At 42.6% G+C, this 19,668-nt stretch overlaps 1 protein-coding gene across 1 annotated transcript in view; it reads right to left on the reverse strand.

Annotated features, from left to right (window-relative positions):
* Nucleotides 1-19,668, reverse strand: part of LOC129103544 (peroxidasin) — a 46,078-nt gene that overhangs the window by 13,785 nt on the left and 12,625 nt on the right. The window contains exons 4-14 of the mRNA XM_054614061.1: nucleotides 17,460-17,531; nucleotides 13,780-13,851; nucleotides 11,524-11,595; nucleotides 10,362-10,531; nucleotides 7,417-7,534; nucleotides 6,694-6,863; nucleotides 5,370-5,642; nucleotides 4,645-4,920; nucleotides 2,546-2,658; nucleotides 2,092-2,248; nucleotides 704-812 (exon numbers count right to left, since the gene is read on the reverse strand). Of these exons, the coding sequence (XP_054470036.1) occupies nucleotides 704-812; nucleotides 2,092-2,248; nucleotides 2,546-2,658; nucleotides 4,645-4,920; nucleotides 5,370-5,642; nucleotides 6,694-6,863; nucleotides 7,417-7,534; nucleotides 10,362-10,531; nucleotides 11,524-11,595; nucleotides 13,780-13,851; nucleotides 17,460-17,531 (1,602 nt within the window). The remainder of the gene's footprint in view (nucleotides 1-703; nucleotides 813-2,091; nucleotides 2,249-2,545; nucleotides 2,659-4,644; nucleotides 4,921-5,369; nucleotides 5,643-6,693; nucleotides 6,864-7,416; nucleotides 7,535-10,361; nucleotides 10,532-11,523; nucleotides 11,596-13,779; nucleotides 13,852-17,459; nucleotides 17,532-19,668) is intronic.

Below are 19,668 nucleotides of genomic sequence, written 5' to 3' on the forward strand. Positions count from 1 at the left end.
CTGAGGCCCCATGAGCATGTAGCTCTGGACTGAGTCTCTACAGAGCTACATACTTCAATTAGTCCAAATGGAAAAGGACTAATGACATACTGTAGCCGCAGAGTGCTGCTCTCTTTTAATTGGCTACAATCTACGTCAAGGATGTATTAGTTTTAGGACATTTACATTTAAGGAAATAAATCTTAAAGTTATAATAATATGCATCTGTATAAGAGCGGCCTATTTTAATTTAAAAGGTATATTATATGTAAATGAATAGGGCTGTAGACTTAGTGGCTATTAATAGCAAGCACAAAGCACTGGCTGTGCACAGGATTCTCTCCATCGCAGACATTGTATAGTAAGAGAGAATGTACATTACAAACCAGAATCACATGACTGTGAATGATAAACTCCCATATTTGTGAATAAAACCCCCCAAATTGTGTGCAGTTTCTTTCCGATATTGTACAAAAGCATTCATAAGCCAAATGCCTCGTTCTCACTGCATGGTCCTGCTCAACTCAACTCGCCCTGGTACCAGGTCCTTTCCTCCATTTAGTTATCCACAGTGCATAGCACCCCCTCACTGTAGGCACACTATTCCTCACTGCTTAAACATAATGAACAGCATGCTTTTCTGATTGACTCACTTCATGGGACTTGACTGTAAGGACCCCAGAGTCACCGAGCGAGTGTTTGCTGTGAGTTTCTTGTAACTTACCCATCAAAGAGACGTCTCCTTGTTGACTCAATAGCGCTGTCCACATTACGGATGGCTTGCTCTATGGACGTGCTCACAAAGGTGTCGCCCTCTCTGCTGACTGCAGGAACTGTTGTCACACACAGACAGAAGTATAAATAAATGAAATACGTCTGGAGCTAAGATGTTAATGGGGCATATATACAAAGTTGATCAACATAACTATTTCATTTTCATTAAACTGCTCAATTAAAGGTTCATTATACGATATTTAGGGCATGAATATACCAGGAAACAACTCTTATCTATGTAAAGATATAGTGGAGTAGTGTTTACCTGAGCAGAGAGTGGCGTCACTCTACCTCTCTGTGTGTAATCAGAGCTACTCAGTGCTTCTTTTAGTGCACGTGAACGTGTCCCACTGGCTAGCTAATAACCACCGCTCTGCACTGCTCTCATACGGCTTTTACAGCTGATGATGATAGATGAACTTTCTTATTGGGCACCCTTTAAATGTTTTCAAATATGTATACATATTTTTTAAAGTATCTATGCTATTTACACTACCGGTGCCACTGCATTCTATTCTCTAACACACACAAGGTTATCAGTGATCAGGAAACACAGCTTAGGTTACTAAAAGTAAATGAATCTTTTATGGTGCTGCACTTCCGCTCCTGAGTTTGCAGTGAATACACTTCTGGCACAGTTCTTCATCTTAGTGTGCCATTGAACACAGTGCGATTGCAACAAGAGGACTTAGAGAGTCCAACAACAACAGAGCACATTGATACAAATTACAGTTCACCAGCAGAGTGCTGTGCTCTGACCTGGGAAATCTCAGCAGGAAACACCAGCACACGCTGGGAAGAGCTGACCTGTTACACAGCTAACAAATTATTTTACAACTTTCCTGCTTCACTTAGTCTTCTTTGTACCTCCATTAACACTTCTGTCAGGATTTAAGCTATTCAATTGTCAGATTTGACAACAGGTTTATATACAGTACCAGTCAAACGTTTGGACACACCTTCTCATTCAACTTTGAAGAATGTAAAATATAAAACATATTCTGGTTTGTTGAGCATTTGTTTGTTTACCACATAATTCCATATGTGTTCCTTCATAGTTTGGATGTCTTCAATATTAATCTACAATGTAGAAAAAAATAAAAATAAAGAAAAACCATTGAATGAGAAGGTGTGTCCAAACTTTTGACTGGTACTGTATTTTAAGAAAAAATTAAGGTTTTATCATTCATTTGACCAAATTTGCTCCTGGATTAATAGGCAACATACCTACTTGCTTGCTAATACCGTGCACAAACTGATCCTGACCCTAAAGCAGAAAGGGAAAATAAGACAACCAAAGTTCTTGGTTACGAGCTACCAGCAACAATTGATCTTTACCTGTGACAGTAAGCACCATGCTGGCAACCTGGTAGCCGATGGGATTGCGGGCGACACACTCGTAGCGTCCGCCGTCAGCGGTGCCCACGTCCTTCACCTCTAGATAACCCTCAGGGCTGATGTGGAACTTGCCACTCTCTGTAACCTGAACACCATCCTGGGAGAGAGAGGGCGGGACAAAGGGTAGAGGTTAAGAGCCTCACAGGTGGGACCTGTTCTGTCCGTCCACAGAGCTGTTTAGTTTACATTGACAGAAACACGAATAAATTCAACATGCTATCACTGAGTTACCACATTGTCATTATTTGCATTAACGAATACAATGACAAAATGAGCTAACCACACACCCTTCCCTGGCCCCAGTCCCTTTTATTTCACTGTTCTCATTCAACCGCTTGTCTAACCCCGTGACCTCTGCAGCGATGAGGTGGCAACAGGAGCTCTATCGTCTAACCTTGTTCCAGGTGAGGACAGGTTGTGGCTGGCCCTGAGCGCTGCAGGGAATCTGGGCGTCCTGGCCAGACTCCACCGTCAGGTCCCTTGGAGCATTTGTGAAAACAGGCGTTACTGGATGAGTTAAAACATACACACACATATGCATGTGTTAATGATTATGCGCTGGTGCTCAAATGACTGTACATGTAACAACTGCATTTTATAGTTTCATCATAAGAGACATGAATCCCTAAGATCAATCTTTGTTTTAGAGTCCTGAATATGCTCATAGAACGAACACACACACACACACACACACACACACACACACACACACACACACACACACACACACACACACACACACACACACACACACACACACACACACACACTCAGTGTTTGTGTTACACTGCAGTCACTATTTTTCTTCCCTTTATTACAGAGCAGCAAAATGTCAACATCTTACAGTCTGCGTGGAGTTCATGGGGACATGAATGCAGACTGTATTTGGAGAAAGAAATAATGCATTGCTTCATGTGGTAGCAAATAGCGCAATGGGCAATTGCTCACAGTGGAACATATTTATGCTGCAATTCAGAGTGGTTTTCAATTTTTGTCCTTATTTCAACATATTGTGTCAGCAGTGTCTCTCATTTTTTTTGTTTTTAAATTATGATCTTGACCAAATAGACGCGATACACACTCGCATACACTCTGTCTTTTTTCAATTACATGAAGTAAAAACAGCCGTTTTCCATTCGTGTGCAGAGATTGAGTTGGTCAGCAGTCACCGAGCCCGTCCACACACAAACAGTGTTGAGCATAGTTAAAGAGTGAGTCATTGTGTTATACTGTCTAACATTCATGATACAACCCTTCCACAGCTGAGGTGTTGGGTGGGAGAGGATGGCTGCTTGCTTGCCCCCCCCACACACAGACCAATGTTCAAATTCCTTCATGGTTCCCATGTAGCAGCCAGCAGTGAGGCACCTGGCCATGGGAAAATCCCACAAGTTCTAGAAACATTAAGTGGGGGAAGGAGGTGGTTTCATAGTCTAACACTAATTAACTGCCTTTAAATCAAAGTTGAACTTTCTAAAACACAGGGTTCACTGCAGCGTGCAGCACACAGCACAGTTAAAGCTGCAGGCAATGTGGAAGCTGCCTGTGCTGTAACCCTTTCAGCTACCAAAAACAGCTCGGGTTATCAAGAGGGACGGAAATCTGCCTCACCACGTTAGAAAAACCACATCCTGCCAATTCCTGCTGCTTTTCACTTTCTTCTAATGCTTTGTCTATTCCTCTGCACAGCACACTCTTAGAAGAAGGCAGCGATCATACACTGGCAGCATGGTTGTGGGCTCGTACAGCGCTTTAGCAGTGTGGGGCCATTATGCAACGTGTACTTTGTGCCATGTTAACAGCCATTACTACATGGAAAAACATGGTGTCATCACAGGATTACAGACTGCCATGCTTTCCTGTGCTAAATCAAACCTGTAATTTCACCTACTCACACACACACACACACACACACACACACACACACACACACACACACACACACACACACACACACACACACACACACACACACACACACACACACACACACACACACACGAGAGAGAAGCAGTGAGACACACCAACTTATAAATGCCTTCTTCCGAACAAAGACGGATTCAAACCCCTATGCCCATGCAGAATGAATAACAGGGCAGTATAATACATTATAGCACATTTACAGAATAAAGATGTAAAATTTGCCCACACAAATCTCACACACGGCCATATATCTTTCAATGTATACAGGCATTGTTTAAAAGAAGATTTGCATTTGAACTAATTTGTCAAATTAGCTGTGAATGGAGAGCAATGCACAACTCTTCACATTTTACCACCTAACACAAACCTCCTCCTCCTCCTCCTCCTCCTGCACAAACATGCAGTGTTTGACGAGTGCCTTTCAGCAGCCACATATTTCACACTGATTGGCTTCCATGTTAACCACTGCAGTGGATCTTCAGCAGCAGACGAATGGCTTGATCCTTCACTCCCACTTATTTCTGCTTCAAGTACACATGGTCAGTTTGAAGCTTCACCCTAAACCCTCACCTCTTTGCTGGATGCTGAGCTGCACGGCGATGCGCACCGTCCCCACGGGGCTGACGGCCTGGCACTCATACTGGCCCTCGTCGTGGGCCGCCACCCGGGTGATGCGGAGAGTGCCGGAAGCCAGGACCACGTGACGGCGGTCTAGGGGTAGCGGACTGCCCCCACGTGTCCAGGCAATCACCGGCTGGGGGTAACCGCTCGCCTCACAGGAGAAGTCCACCGTGTGACCCTCCAAGACTGACTGGTCCTGGGGAGTGACCGTGAACTGGGGGATCGCTGGGCGCAAATCGGGGAGAAAAAGAGGTTTAGTTTACTATGAAAAACAAAATGTGGCCTTATAGGTGCCTTTACCTGCCATGGCAGGCTCAGGACACATTAAGGGAGCTGTATTATAAGATGAAATAAGATAAGATAATCCTTTATTAGTCCCGCAGCGGGGAAATTTACAGGATTACAGCAGCATAGAGTATAGTGCAAAACAAGAGACATAGTAAAAGAAAAACAAGATAAAATAAAATGAAATAAAAAACAAGTATTGTAAATAAGCAATAAAAAAACAGTAAAAAAAATCCACAATAACTGAAATATTATATGTACAGACAGAAAAACTATTATACCTATCAATAAATAATAAATAAATTACAAGTGATAACAAGATTCATGTTTCAACCATTTTATATTAAATCCATAATTTTATATTAAATCTATTAAATTCTGTTTCCCACCTTGTACGATGATGTACGCCGTAGCGTGTATGGTATCAACATTATTGGAGGCAAAACAGGTGTACTGTCCCCCATCCGCCTGGTCCACATTCTGGATGTAAAGCCCTCCGGAGGGGGTGGTGTTGATGCGGGCGTCGTTGGGCAGGGGTGTGCGATCGCCCTTCGTCCAAGTGACCCGCGGTTGCGGTTGGCCTGTGGCGCTACACTCCAGGGTCACACTCTCTCCCACCAGCACCTCAGTGTTTTGGGGCTGGATCACAAAACTTGGCCGTGCTGGAGGAGAAGCATGAGGCGAGGAGGGGAGAACATGGGAACGGGGTTAGATTAATTAGGTGAGAGGTGACCACATATCTCATCTGGGTTTCTGCTTTTAATAACTTAAGGGTATTAGGGAGCTAGTGATAACCGTAATACATGTTTTTAAAAGAAAGCTGTTGAGAAAACATTTAGTCTGCAGTGTCAGTTCATACACAGAGGTCACCTAATTCTGTCGATAACTTTGATTACTGCCAAGCAACCTCCTACGTGTATCACACAATCTGGTGGAGTCCTGTCCATGTTTAGCCAGTGATTACAGTGGAGCCAGAGGAAATATATACACAGCTAGAGGCCTAGCATTAACAATCACACAGAGACAGGAAATGAACAACAGCTGCTCTCAGAAAGTGTTCCTTAACAAGAGGTCGTCACCAGGGCCATCCGTCACCCAGGCGATGACCCTCGGGTCAACTGGAGACAGCCGCGCTAATCAACCCCAGCGGCAGCTATTGGCACTATGACTGATTGATGAGTGAGAGACAGAGGACGGAATGAACTTGAGTGTGTGTGTGTGTGTGTGTGTGTGTGTGTGTGTAAGTATGTGGAAGGTAAAATTGACATGAAAGTCAGTGGGCTTTGCTCACTGTGAGACATCCTAGTTATTTGACCTGCTGAACTAGGGTAACCTAGGTGCTACCCACAGTGCAGACACTTTGATTCTGATTGGAGACAGAGATCATATCATGTTTGTCAAGTCTGACCAGCAGAACTCATCATGTTGTTCAAAATTTCGTGAGTCTGTTCCAATCCTTGTTAATAGATGTGAATACAAAATTTAACAAATGCAGTAGGTATAAGTTGGACTGGACAAGTTCTGTAGTGAATTTTCTAGAGAGTGCCAGTGAGTGCTTTAAAACTGGATTTCTTTTCCAGGTCAATCTGTGTATTAATCAGCCTGGACATTGACATAACTGATATTTCTGCATGGCATGTTGCCCACTGCAGCTTTAGCCGTTAATAGGTTGCCCGTGATGTGCATAGGTTGAGGTTAAAGGCAGACACTTACAGGGGGCTCCAAAGTAACGCAGTGTGACCTGTGAAGTCTTGACCTCGCCGGCCACGTTTTTGGCCATGCACTGGTAGACTCCCTGGTCCGTCTCCCTGGTGTCCTGAATCATCAGAGTCCCGTCTTCCAGCAGGTTCAGACGACTGTCATCACGCATGTTCAGAGCATTGCTGTCAGGAGCGCACAGAGAAGCACATCACAACGGATTAAACAGAAATCATTAACATACGCTTAGTTTCTAAACTTACACTAAATCATTATTGGCATAATCCCAACATTTCTAAAATGGGAAATGCAATGTCCAAACTTGGCAACTTCTGTTTAATTCATTTCAAATGTCAACAATTTATGGGACTTAAACACATGTATCAAATCAGTTTTAAAAATAAAACTAGCTAAAAAAAGCCAATAAAGCAGATTTTGGTTTTAACTAGAATTACCGCGTCACAGTTGTATGCCTCTGCCAACCAGTCAAGTATCGGATTCATCCATGTCTGTCCAAAATGTCAACACTTGAAATTGTCATAATTAGCATATAAATTCTTGAGTTATGACAATGAATGTGTTTGCTGAGGTCACAGTGACCTTTTGACCATAGAAAACTAGTCCGTTCCTCCTCAAGGCATTCCTGAGATCTCGCGTTCAAGAAAACAAACCAAAAAACATATTGAGGAACATAACGTCTTTGGTTGCTTAACATGGTCGTAACATTAGGTGTCTTACTTGTTCCTGAGCCAGATGATCTGTGGTTTGGGGTTGCCTTCAGCCCTACAGGTGAAGTAGACAGTGTTCCCTGATGTCACATCGACATCCTGGGGCTCTGAGGTGATCCTGGGTACCTCTGCAGGAAAAGGACAGATAGAAGGATGGGAAGGTAGTTGTAGACAGGTTTAAATTCACATCCATTCATTTGGATGTGCCTGTACTGTGTGGTGAGTCAACCAGTCTGTCTGCTGAACCAGGCCTCTAGTGAATCTGTTTAGTCTCTCCAATGGTGCTGGCTGGGTGGCGAGTCTGAAGCCGGCCATCATGTCTAGGCAGGTCTTCAGAAGTAGTTTAGACAAACAGGAGACTATCCTCTGGCTATATTTCCTGAGCCACCACATCCAAAGAGTACAGACACTATCAGTTCCTTGACCTGAGCTGCCCCCCCCCCAGTTGAAGGGGCTATTAGTAGCTCTCTTGAGTTAGTACAAATCCCTCCTGAGGAAATCATGGATAGCGTCTCTAGTGTAAGACACAGACCATGCCGTTTGAGTGTCTTTCATCTCCGTTGGCCACATGTAGTTCTTCCACAAGACCTTACAAGCATGTGTGTACTAACACATAGACGCTGAGGCAAAAAACATGCCCTAAAAGAAAGTCGAGCTCCCACACTCATCCATCGACATGCAGCACACACCATGTACATATGGTAGACACATTTCAGAACTACTCTTTCAAACTCCAATCTGCTAAACAGAGAACAGTCCACAGGGTGGGGGTTACATATGTGTACACCAGCGGGTAAACCAAACCCAAACTCATAAGAAGCTTCTGAAAATTGAGACCGAGGATATAAATCCATCTCTCCTCTTACCAAATGACTCCACATTAACACTGGGGATTGTATTTGCAGTTTAAATCCCGTTTGTGGTAACCCAACCTCCTTCGTGGTCCAATGAGGAGTCAAGCCTGGCTCATCAGATACCACTTGTGCAGGGAGAGGGGCACTTCATCTCAAGAAGGGCGGCTGTTTGGACAGCTGTTCCACCCGCCCTGCATTGTTCCACCTCGTTTACAGGGGGAACTTCATCTGCCTTGCTATGCGGACAGATGAAGTGGAGGGAGGAACACTGAGCAAGTATGGGCAAGTTGATGCCATCGAATTAGCTGCTGATAATTAAATGTGGCTGGTTCCAGTCATCTGCCAGCTGGCCTGCCTGCCTGGCCCAGACTAAAGCATTCACTGGGAGTTGGAGGAAACACACAGCTAAGACAGTTGGATTTACTGCAGGAGCTAACCGCCTGTTATAGACACCAAGTGAAAATGTGCCAGACAGACTTACAGTGAAATGTGGACTTTCTTTTCTGCTTGCAGTGTTAAGCAGCATCAGTGCACTTGAACATGTAGTTAAGCTTACTTTCTTTTGGCTTGTAAAGCTTGCAAGTGATACTCCAGCAAAAGTCTATCTTTAAAAACATATTGTCATATTAGTCATCCTATTAACAGTAAATGTTATTCTTCATTGCGGTTGGTTGTTATTCTATTTTTTCTCATTTTGTTTGTATATCTATACCTCCTTACAGTACACTTTTTCAAAAAAGAGAAAAAAAAAATCTAAACATCACAAGAACAACCTTAGCATCCCACCCAACATGGCACAATACAGCTTTTTAAGTGTTACAGAAATCTCACAAATCATGGAAAGTGAGGAGAGGTTATCATTTGATGAGCTCAGAGGGAGATACATATTGACCATTATCGCTTCACTTTCATAATAAAAATGTTGAGACTATAATTAAGAGACTGACAAACAATGCAGGATTTTAAACTAAAAAAAAAGGTTGTCTTAGGTCTGTATAGGTTGATGATTTACTTCTCCTCCAATTTCAACATTCAGCCGCAATAGTAGCGGTTTTATTCCCCTCTGCAGATTGGTAAATAATATTGAGGGAGTCTTTAGTCATATCTGAGTCAGTAAGATACATAATTATCCAATTAAAAAACTTACAGAGCTTAAATCACACCCCATCAGACTCCAAATGTATCCAAGCTGATCTGATCTCTGCTGGCAAGGTATTGGTTAAGAAGGTACCAATACATACATATGATCCCCAATACAGATCATTTCCCTCATGGTATGTGTTGTTAGTGTTGTATAGCGTGTTGTTCTGTAACTACACCCTTTATAGATGCAAAACTGTGACTGAAAAAGAATGACATGACAAGGCTGTGGACGCTCCATCAAACCATTCCGCCCATCCACGCGAGCATACATATCATACACCGATTAAGCAGCTGCTGGTGGAAAGATACTGGAGATACCAGAGGCCAAAAGGGGGGTACTGACTGACTTCTACCCAGATAAGAGACACGTCTGGCTGTAAATGAAGAATGAAACAGCCTGGTGCCTGCAGATCTCAGACACAAATAGAGGATACACCTGTGTCTGTACATGTGAAACAGGATGACTATGCATACCTGCTATTTTCTGGCAGGAGGGCTATAAGTTCTGTATGTGCACCGAGTTGTGGTTAGGAAGTGTTGTATAGGAACATAGAAACCACATACATGCTGCTGGGCGACCACGTGTGTTCCATGTGGCTTTACATATGCCTGCCTAGATTTGAGTTTCTCTCAGTTTCAAAAGTTGCCCCATGTCAGACTAAATGAGGTTTCAAGAAGGAGGCTTTTAATAACCCAGTCAGTGCTCTCTTTAAATGTTGCCTAGTTGACGCTATTAAAGTTGCAGCACATTTAAGTTGTACAGCTGGCCCTGGTGTGGAGAGGTGGCAATACAATAGAACAGCTATAAACAAGTTTAGAATTAAACTCATCAAGTAATAAAGTCGCCCCCGCACTAATCTAAACACATGACTGTGCCTGTTTGGAATGTGCCAGCAAACATTCCATGATATTCCGGAATTGTCATGCCCAGTGGGAAGTCTGGATATGTTCTCCGTACCACAGTTGAGCTCCTCTGCGGTGAGCGTTGCCACCGATCTGCCCTGCAGGCGGCTGGGGTAGTCGCAGGTGGCAGCAGCCTGAGCATTGCCCGACTCGGCGTACTGCTTCAGCAGGTCAGCCAGCCACAGCAGCTCACAGTCACAGTTTAATGAATTGGAATCCAGTCGCCTGAACACACAGACAACATGCACAGACACGCAGGGAAATAGCAGGTGAGAAATGGGCATGTAGTCCATCAATAAAGCATATATATATGACATGTAACTGTGGAGTTGTGCATGTCGCTGTCTTGTGGAAATCCTCTCTGGCAGTAAATTAATTCAAACCGTTCTGGCATAGCCAGGCTCAGCTCAGCCCAAACACTGGGGCTCAGCAGGGCCATATTGGAAGGCTCTCTGGTGCTGCTGTGGGAAACTATCTCCCTGCTTGGCCTCCTCCTATGGTAACTGATCCAGCTTTCACTTCGACCACAATGTCACCCTTATCCATGACATGCTTTCAGAAAATCTAACTGCCAGTGTTTTAGATCTGTGAAGCTCTTTTTGATAAAGTGTGTTGTGAACAATTTCGATTTTTAGTCACACTTATCCTTTCGGGGTCAAAGTAATCCTTTACATATCCTCCAACACTACTGCCATGAGTCTACTGCAGTTTCCTTTAGTGTTTTTTTAAGCGCTGGCCTGGGATCTAACACATACTTAAAATGTAATTTGTGCAAAGACAAGAGGGGTGGAAAACAATGGGATGAGGTCAAACTGCTGATTGTTCTTTACTGCCTGTCGGCTGGAGGAGGTCAGAGTTTGAAGCTGTGTTGACCCCAAATTATCATATGTCAGGGAAAATTGGGCATCTTTTGTGCAAGATCGATATTCATTTTTCATTTTCTTTGCTTTTCTCATCCCACCCCACCCTACACAGTCAGTTCCAATATCCACTAACAGAGAATAGTAACACTATGGGAAAGACAGCGCTGTTGGCCTTGAGATAGAAACCACCTCGCTGCCAGTAAACGTGAGAACAGTGTAGTGTGGTTACGGGGCATGTGACTGACATAAGGCCCCAGTTGATACTGGGTGTCATGGGGATGAGATACAGGAATTGATAGAGACATTCATCCTGACACAGCCGTTTCAGGGGTTGTTGAGGAGATTTCCACTTACAGCCGCTTCATGGCCTGAAGATGAGAGAAGGTTCCCGGGACAAGCTGGGTGATTCTGTTGTTGTGCAAAAACCTGAGTGATAGAAAATTAAAAGTAAGTTGTAAGATGTCAAATGTAAGATGATTTATCATCATAATAGCTTTATAGCTAAAAGAGCACCCAAAGACTGCATTCATTGAAGTCAATCATTGGCTACTCAAACATGAGCAACTTGTTGCATTTGTATGGATGAACACTTTTCAGAAACAACAATTTTGAAAATGATTGACCAAACTAATAAAATAAAAGTACCGATTGCTAATATCATATGTCAATTTTCAAATGGGACAAAAAACATGATGAATTTCCCAGACACAGCTTAACCTGATGACCCTGGAGGCTCGTATTACTAAGCTAAAAGCAGAAATCAAAACATTTTCCTATTTATGTAACGCTCTGCCTTAGAACATTCCCCCCAAAACTATTCAATCTTAAATCCTACACAGTGGTAACCAGTGTGTTAGATTAAGGGGGAAATCATTGGCAGAAATGGAATGTTATATTCATAACTCTGTTCTATTAAGTGTATAATCACCTAAAACTAAGAATCATTGTATGTATACATAGGTTGCAGGCCCTCCTCACGTAGTCCCCCACGTTGCACAGCCATGTTTCTACAGTAGACCAGATCCGACAAACCAAACACTGGCTCTAGAGAGAGCCTTTCATGGTTTTAAGTCACCTGATGGCCACCGTCGTTTTTTCCGACCGACTTGGAAAGGGAGGGGTGGGAGGAGGGGTATTCAGTTGGTTACAATCTGCAACCTCACCACTAGATGCCACTAAATCCTGCACACTGTGTCTTTAAATTTTGAAATCAAGATAATCTTTGATGCAGCTTGTCATCTTCTATCCCAACCTGTAGGACTCGATCTACAGGTACGCTCCCTGGACAGCTAACAAAGTGACTGCTTTGATCGTGACCATGGAGATATTCCCCAAACAAGCCGCTCAAAGTGTGCATCTGGGGATTCCTTCCCTCCAATCTCCGCCATTACTGGCAGGTGTCACTCCTTCTCTCCCTCTCCAGTGACTGGGAAGTATGGATAAATTGGGCAGCCAAGGGCACATAAACAGGGACAATGAAACAGGAATTTAAGGACTTTCTTCAAGCCTTAGACATCTGGTGGAGAGTTTTAGAAGTAGTGGTGACAGGACATCTGTACTTTGTCAAGTAAGTTCATATCCAGAGTGTTTATAGGCAGCACAAGGGACTAATGGGCTACATATAAGACATGATGTCAGTCTGTACGTAAGACAACTACAGCTTTAAATTATTTACTAAAGTAGCTGATTGATTGGTTATTGAAAAGGACAAAAGCATGTTAACGGAGATATTATTATTGTGATCAGGGTGAAAAATATTACTAGTCCTAATGAATTTAAAATTTAGCACACATTAAGATAACCTTAGACAGATTTCCCCGAGACAACTCTACATGCAATAAATAAGGATAATTGACGTTAAACTCACTATCACAACCCATGACAACATTGCCAATAAACAATACTGCAGTATATAATCAGTGATCTGCGTTTAACATCATGTTCAATGTGACATTCCTATCTGTGGTTCCAATTAGTTCAGCTCTGTGTTTAAAGAGGCCAAGATGTGTTCTCAGTCCTCAGTCCAATCCTGACTCATTTAGTTCCGCCGGTCTCTTTTTCTCTGACCGACTGTCCCAATGTGAGTATATCTGGGGTCAGTACAATAAGCAAAGAATTGCAAACCCAATACATTTCCAGACATAGGAGTCATCTGTTCAACAAATAAACATTTGCAATATCGCACGGCAGAAAATTAGCTTCATGGGAACTAAATAGAAGTCAGGGATTCAACTCCCAGAATCTGCGCTCATCACCGTGTTACTGTCTGAAGCAACGACAAACTAATCTCTTTACTAGTCTCAGAGGCTTGTCCGAGGCATTTGGCTGTACTGATTTATACTGCAGCGGACATTTTACCACAGTAGGTCATTCCAATGTCTGCCTGAGTTGACACTTTTAATTCCATACCAAGAACATCATGCTAGTTATTGCTTTCTGGCTTCCATCAAGGGCCCTGGTGAATCCAGCGGCATCGTTGGATCTATTAATCCATTGATTTATGTCACCGTTTAAGTCTGAAACCTTTTTTTTCTCCAACGATTGTGTTTGAACTGCGTACAGTACATTTTGTAGGAATCTTAAACGAATGGTCAGACAGAATGAACTTACAGTCGTTCCAGCTTTGGTAGGTGAGTGAATGATTCTGCATCCAAAGACTCAATGTTGTTGAAGTGCAGGTACCTGGAGAAGAACAAAGTGTAGACAAAGCACAGTAAAACTGGATTAGGGCTCCCTGTCTGACTAAATAGAAGTGCATTGTCCTGGTAGGCCCTAAGAGATGGAGGTAAATGAGAACACTGACATCTATCCATCCCTGACACTTCATATTTCTGAAAATAACAGCCTCAGAAACGGTGATATCTAGTTCAGGGTGAATGTGGCCAGACGGGAGGAGTTTATACATTAGGCATTCATCTTAGACAGTTGATATACACGGTCTGAAAATCTATGGCAGAGGTTTGAGAGGAGGTTTCCCACAGGTGAAAAGCAAGCACGGCGATCCTCTCATGGAATGTAAACAGAATTTATGCCGCCAGAAGCCTTTGAGCTGAGAAAACATAAATCAAACCATAGGCTGACCAATAAAAGGTAAGGGACATGAGAGATCCAACTGATGGCTGAATGGTAACTGCAAGTTCAGCTTCAGTTGGGTATCTGCTTGTTTAGACACGGAAAGCAACAGTCAAAGCAGCTGCAGCGGCAAAACAGACGCACAGAGAAAGACTAAAAGCAGCACAGAGTGTAAACTAAAATCCAATACTCTTGTAGATGTCTTCCACACATAAAAATGTATTTTAGCTTCGTCTGTAAGAACATCTCAACTGTTGATTCTTTGCTGTATATGTAGAAGCTGTACTGAACATTCAACATCATGATTTGGGTGTGCCTGTTATAGAGGAGCCAGCACAAAGTACAGACAAGCGAAAAAAACAGAAAGGTTTAATGAAGACAGCAGTAAGATGAGTTTGGATTCCTTCCTCTCCCTCTAGGATCAATCAGCATCTACCAACTGTTACTTCATTACACTTTCAATGATATTTGTGATCCACTATAGCTGTTAGTTTAGACAGAGATGACATGACGTTGTATCTGTATTAAGAGGACTAGAAGTAGGGCTGCACAATTGATAGAATATTAATCACGACCACCATCTTGGCTTCCTAAAACTAAATGAACCTGATGGGCCGTGATATTGATGTTTAAAATGCGAGCTCGCTTATAGAAAACTCTGCTGCATATGAAATCAAGCGCTTCCTAAACAGCCAGCCGCCAGAGGGGCGATCCAGATGTTTTTGGCTTCACTTTTGGGGAGCTGTCATCCTGCCGCAAGCAGCCTGTAAAAAAACATTCTTGAAAGAGTAGAAGAGTAGTATACTGTGTACTACCTGATCTAGAGAGCAGACGGACAAAACTAAACTGCACTGAATGCGTGCAAGTCTTTTTTTATTGATGCAAAGTATTTGGATGTTTCCAGGAATGTCAGACAACATGGAAGTGAAACAGTGCTCTGTTAATTCAAATGTAGTCCATTAAAGAATATTTTGTATCTAAAATCAATGAATAATAGTTATCTAAATATTGACTAAAATAATTTTGATTATCATTTTGGCCATAATCGTGCAGCCCTGACTAAAATATGTCCTACTTTGCCTTCACGTTGTTCTGTCGCTGTGTGATCCTCCTATGCTCCCTAACATAACCCACGGGCATGCTGATGACATCAACATGTGAGTGGTGGTGGGTCATATATGAATGTAAGTGCATATCCCCCCCAACAGAAGCATGGGACTTCAGGCTGGGGATGCAGAAGAGCTATCAAAGTACATAATCTGGCTCGGAACTTTAAAAAAACACATTAAAAAAAATGAATTGTCCATTTGTTCTCTTGTTTATGCGGCTGCAGAGAGGTGCAGTGAGTCATGGTCTCCTATCGATTTACTACAAGGATCAATTCTGCTCACAGTGGTCACACAAGTTCTATTACAGATCTGAAAACACAATTTGTATTAATAACATCAATCAAAAGTAGCTAATGTGTTTTTACTAGTCACACATGCACTGGTAAAGTGTATAACAATACAACTATTGTTTTTTTGGGGGGGGAAAGCAGCACAGAAGTTTCTGAATGTCAAGACGTACAGGAAGCAGCTGAATTTGATCACACAGACTTAAAATACACAGTAGCTTTCTGACAAATAAACACTTGGAGCAGGTTACAGCAAAGTGGAGCAGAAGAGGAGTTTCTGCAGCAGCAGGAGAGACGCAATGTGGCTCTGACTCCAGCTCAACACTGCTAGCACTACCAGCAGCACACGCCTGGATAACATGCAGCTTTGAGCTTTGCATGGGCGTGGCCAATATCCTGACCACAACACATGCGACTCATGCAAAAGGGGTCAAAGAGGGTCAGCGCGGCATACAAGGGTGGGTGCACACACGGCATGCATGGTGGCGGTGGAAGAGTGGATAGAGGGGCGCACGTGGAGGGGGAAGGTGTCACTGCAGACCTGTGAAAGGCCTACAGTCATGTCATATGGCATTCTTAACAGAACAAAACATATGATGTCAACATCTGTGACATGCCTGTTACTATAGACCGTTTCGATGGAATTGCTTTTCTATGCAACAGCTTGGGTCAATGTTAACTTCCTGCCAGCTGATGTCATTCAGACTTAGTGAAACTGAACTAGGGCACAAATGGATTATAATTCTAACAGTCTATAGACCATTTCACAGTTGTAAACATAAACATTCTAAATGTTTCAAAGGTTATTTCCTGCTGTAGTGTATGTGAATGACAGGAAGTAAACATGGACCCAAACTGTTGTATAGCAATGCAATTCTGTTGAAACGGTCTATGAACTTAAAGACCCTTTTACAGCTGAATTATCAAAAAATATGCCGGCATCTTGTTGCATGTTTGCTTGTCAGACTTGATATTCCAACAGTGGACTCAAGTTCTACAGAATTCTGACAGGATCACGACTGTTTCAGAGCAACAGGTGTCAGTTTGACCAGTGACCCTGTTAACGGGTGACTTTTAGCGTCTCTGGTTGCTCGTAGTTACTTATGGAAATGGTTGGCGTGGATGATGAACACAGATGAGTCTGTATATAAAGTTGATCTGCGTTTTTCATGAGAACTCCTGCATGTTCTGTTTGTATTTTCAACCGCTGCCGTCACTAGTCATCAGTTAAAATGGTCACACTGGAGGCGCTTTTGGTTGCAAGCTATAAAACGTGTTGACTACCACTGGATTTAACAAAATGCTAGAGTTTTTAGTTTTTAGAGCCTATTTAAAACTCAATATGAGCCTATGGTGGTGTTTGACGTTCTGTACAAGACTACAGATAATGTAGCTGGATGATCTGGTGACTTGTTTGCTCTTAACTTCTTGCTGCTATAACACCACACGCTTCCTTCAAATAAACAAATATATGTGGCCACTAAATATTGGGCCCCTTGCTAATGTATTCTACCTAATCGCTTATAGCAAGCTATGTAACCTTTACATAGCTTGACCAGCTATTGGACTCCACTGTCCTTTTGTTGCCAAACTGCGTGAGCACACTTTTGTACGTCATCATTGTAAAAAAACTGTAAAAGGGTCTATAAATCACATTAGAACATGTAGACCTCACCAGGCTTCATGGAATGTTTATAGTCAATCTCTGAGGAAAAGGTGGGGAGGGTGGAGGTGTTCCGGTGTACAGACAGAGAGACAGTAGGGGGGAGGAGCAGTTGGACGAGCAGAAGGAAAAAGGTGGACGAGGAAGTTGGTCACTTACAGTTGCTCAAGAGAGACAAGCCCCTTAAATGCTTGTCTGTCAATTGATTGGATTTCATTCTTGTACAAATAGCTGAAAGGAGAGATAATCAGTACCATTAGTAACACACACACACACACACACACACACACACACACACACACACACACACACACACACACACACACACACACACACACACACACTCACACACAGGATCATCTGAATTCTGCCTGGTTATTTTGAAGGAAAGTAGAGAGGATCTGATCAAAATACTGATATTAAGATTGTTTAGATGCCGTTTTAAAATGAAATGTATGCTACTGCTTGAACGGTGTCTTTGCTGCAGACTTACATTTATGTAGTGAAGCATAAACTACACTACCCTGCTTCATTTACATCGGCAGAGTTAGCAATGGGTGGGCAAATCTTTGGAAGAGTGTTACATTACAAGTACAGTATTTTCACACAGATGTGCTTGAATAAGTTAAACAAGGAATTGTTATAAAATCATTGTATTTGGTGTTACATTATTATTACAGTAATCAAGGTAATATAGGCAAATAAAGGTATTTCAAACTTATTAAGATTCAATTACTCTGTATATCACTGATGGGATGCATTACATTCAGTTAATGACTCCTAATAGACGAACATTCACATTCCAAAATCAAGATTAGGTATTTTCACATCTCAGGAAAAATATACATGTGCATCAAATACAATCTGTATTCAATGGACAAACAATAAGTATGACATCATAGATTCCTTGTGTGTCCAATCTTTTCTCTTTTGTCAGAGACTTGAAGTAAAACGCAGCCTGTATTTTAGCGTTTAGTGTTAGCGTGTTTTCCCTCCGTCATCCATGTTAAAGAAATGTGATACTAGAAAAGCACTGGCTTAAAGCTCTTCACCTTTTTATCTCCCATCTCTCTGTTCCACTCTCCAGAATTCCACTCATGATGAGACACGGTGAGAGATACAGATCTCCTCAGTGTATGGAGAAATAAACATCCTCTCTACATCACCATATGTCCTTCTCAGTGCTATACCTTCTCGGTGTAAATGAGGTTTCTTACTATGGCCGATGAAAGGTTTATACCAAAATAAACGACTGAAAGTGACATTAACGAAGAAAGGACACTGGCTTGATACATTGTACTCTACTTAGAAACGATTTACGACCAAACCAAAACTATTATTACTCAATTTCCATTCAGAGCTATTCTGTACAAACTGATGATGGCAAACTCAGATCATTTAGTGTAATGAGTTTACTTTGGTGACACTGGAGGAACCACACGTACTGTCAGGAACCATGTAAACGGTTCCTGACTTAAATCTTTGGCTTCCCTCTGCAGGAGGATGTGAATGAATGTGGGACACAGCGGACTGCAGCCTTATGAGTGTGTGAGTGTGTGTGTGTGTGTGTGTGTGTGTGTGTGTGTGTGTGTGTGTGTGGGTGTGTGGGTGTGTGGGTTGGGGGGAAACTGGATTTGGAAGTTGTGGGTTTAAATCTCAAGGGGCCTCGCTTTAATGACTAGATATCCTTTAGTGGTACTCCTCATTAAAAAGTAGACAGTACGCACTTTAACATCCTGACTTTAATTAGAAAATGAGCATTGCTGAAACCACACAATAAAAAAAAATCAATAAAAATTCCTCACTGTTTTTGTTAAGTTTTTGGTTTAAGAGGATTTTTCACGACTGCTACTGATCACGTCATTATACGCTGATGGACAATGGCAGACGGATGTAATGCGACTGAATAATTAGAGAAAGATCAAATAAACAGTGGTGGGTTCCCACAATGAGGAGCGTTGACCTCTGGTTGACTTGTGTGTGGAGGTGGTCGTGGGAGAGAGAGAGCGGCTGTGCAGACGTTAGGTTTGGAGGACGAGGAAGATGACAGGGAGTGGACTTAACAGGGGTCCAAAGGAAGTGAGGAGGTGAGGTGGGGAGATACTATCTAGCCCCCCAGCTATAGACCACTGAAACAGTGGGAAGGGGGAAGGCTGGGGGGGGGGGGGGAATAACTTATCCTAATCACAAAGGCTTTAGATCAACTCTGCTTTTAAATGAGAGGGGCACTGTCATTTAAAGAGCTACTAAATAGCCACAGGACTTTATTACAACACAAGAGAGAGGATGTGTGTGTGTGTGTGTGTGTGTGTGTGTGTGTGTGTGTGTGTGTGTGTGTGTGTGTGTGTGTGTGTGTGTGTGTGTGTGG

This window comes from Anoplopoma fimbria, chromosome 15 (genome assembly GCF_027596085.1).
Source record: "Anoplopoma fimbria isolate UVic2021 breed Golden Eagle Sablefish chromosome 15, Afim_UVic_2022, whole genome shotgun sequence".
Classification (NCBI taxonomy): domain Eukaryota; kingdom Metazoa; phylum Chordata; class Actinopteri; order Perciformes; family Anoplopomatidae; genus Anoplopoma; species Anoplopoma fimbria.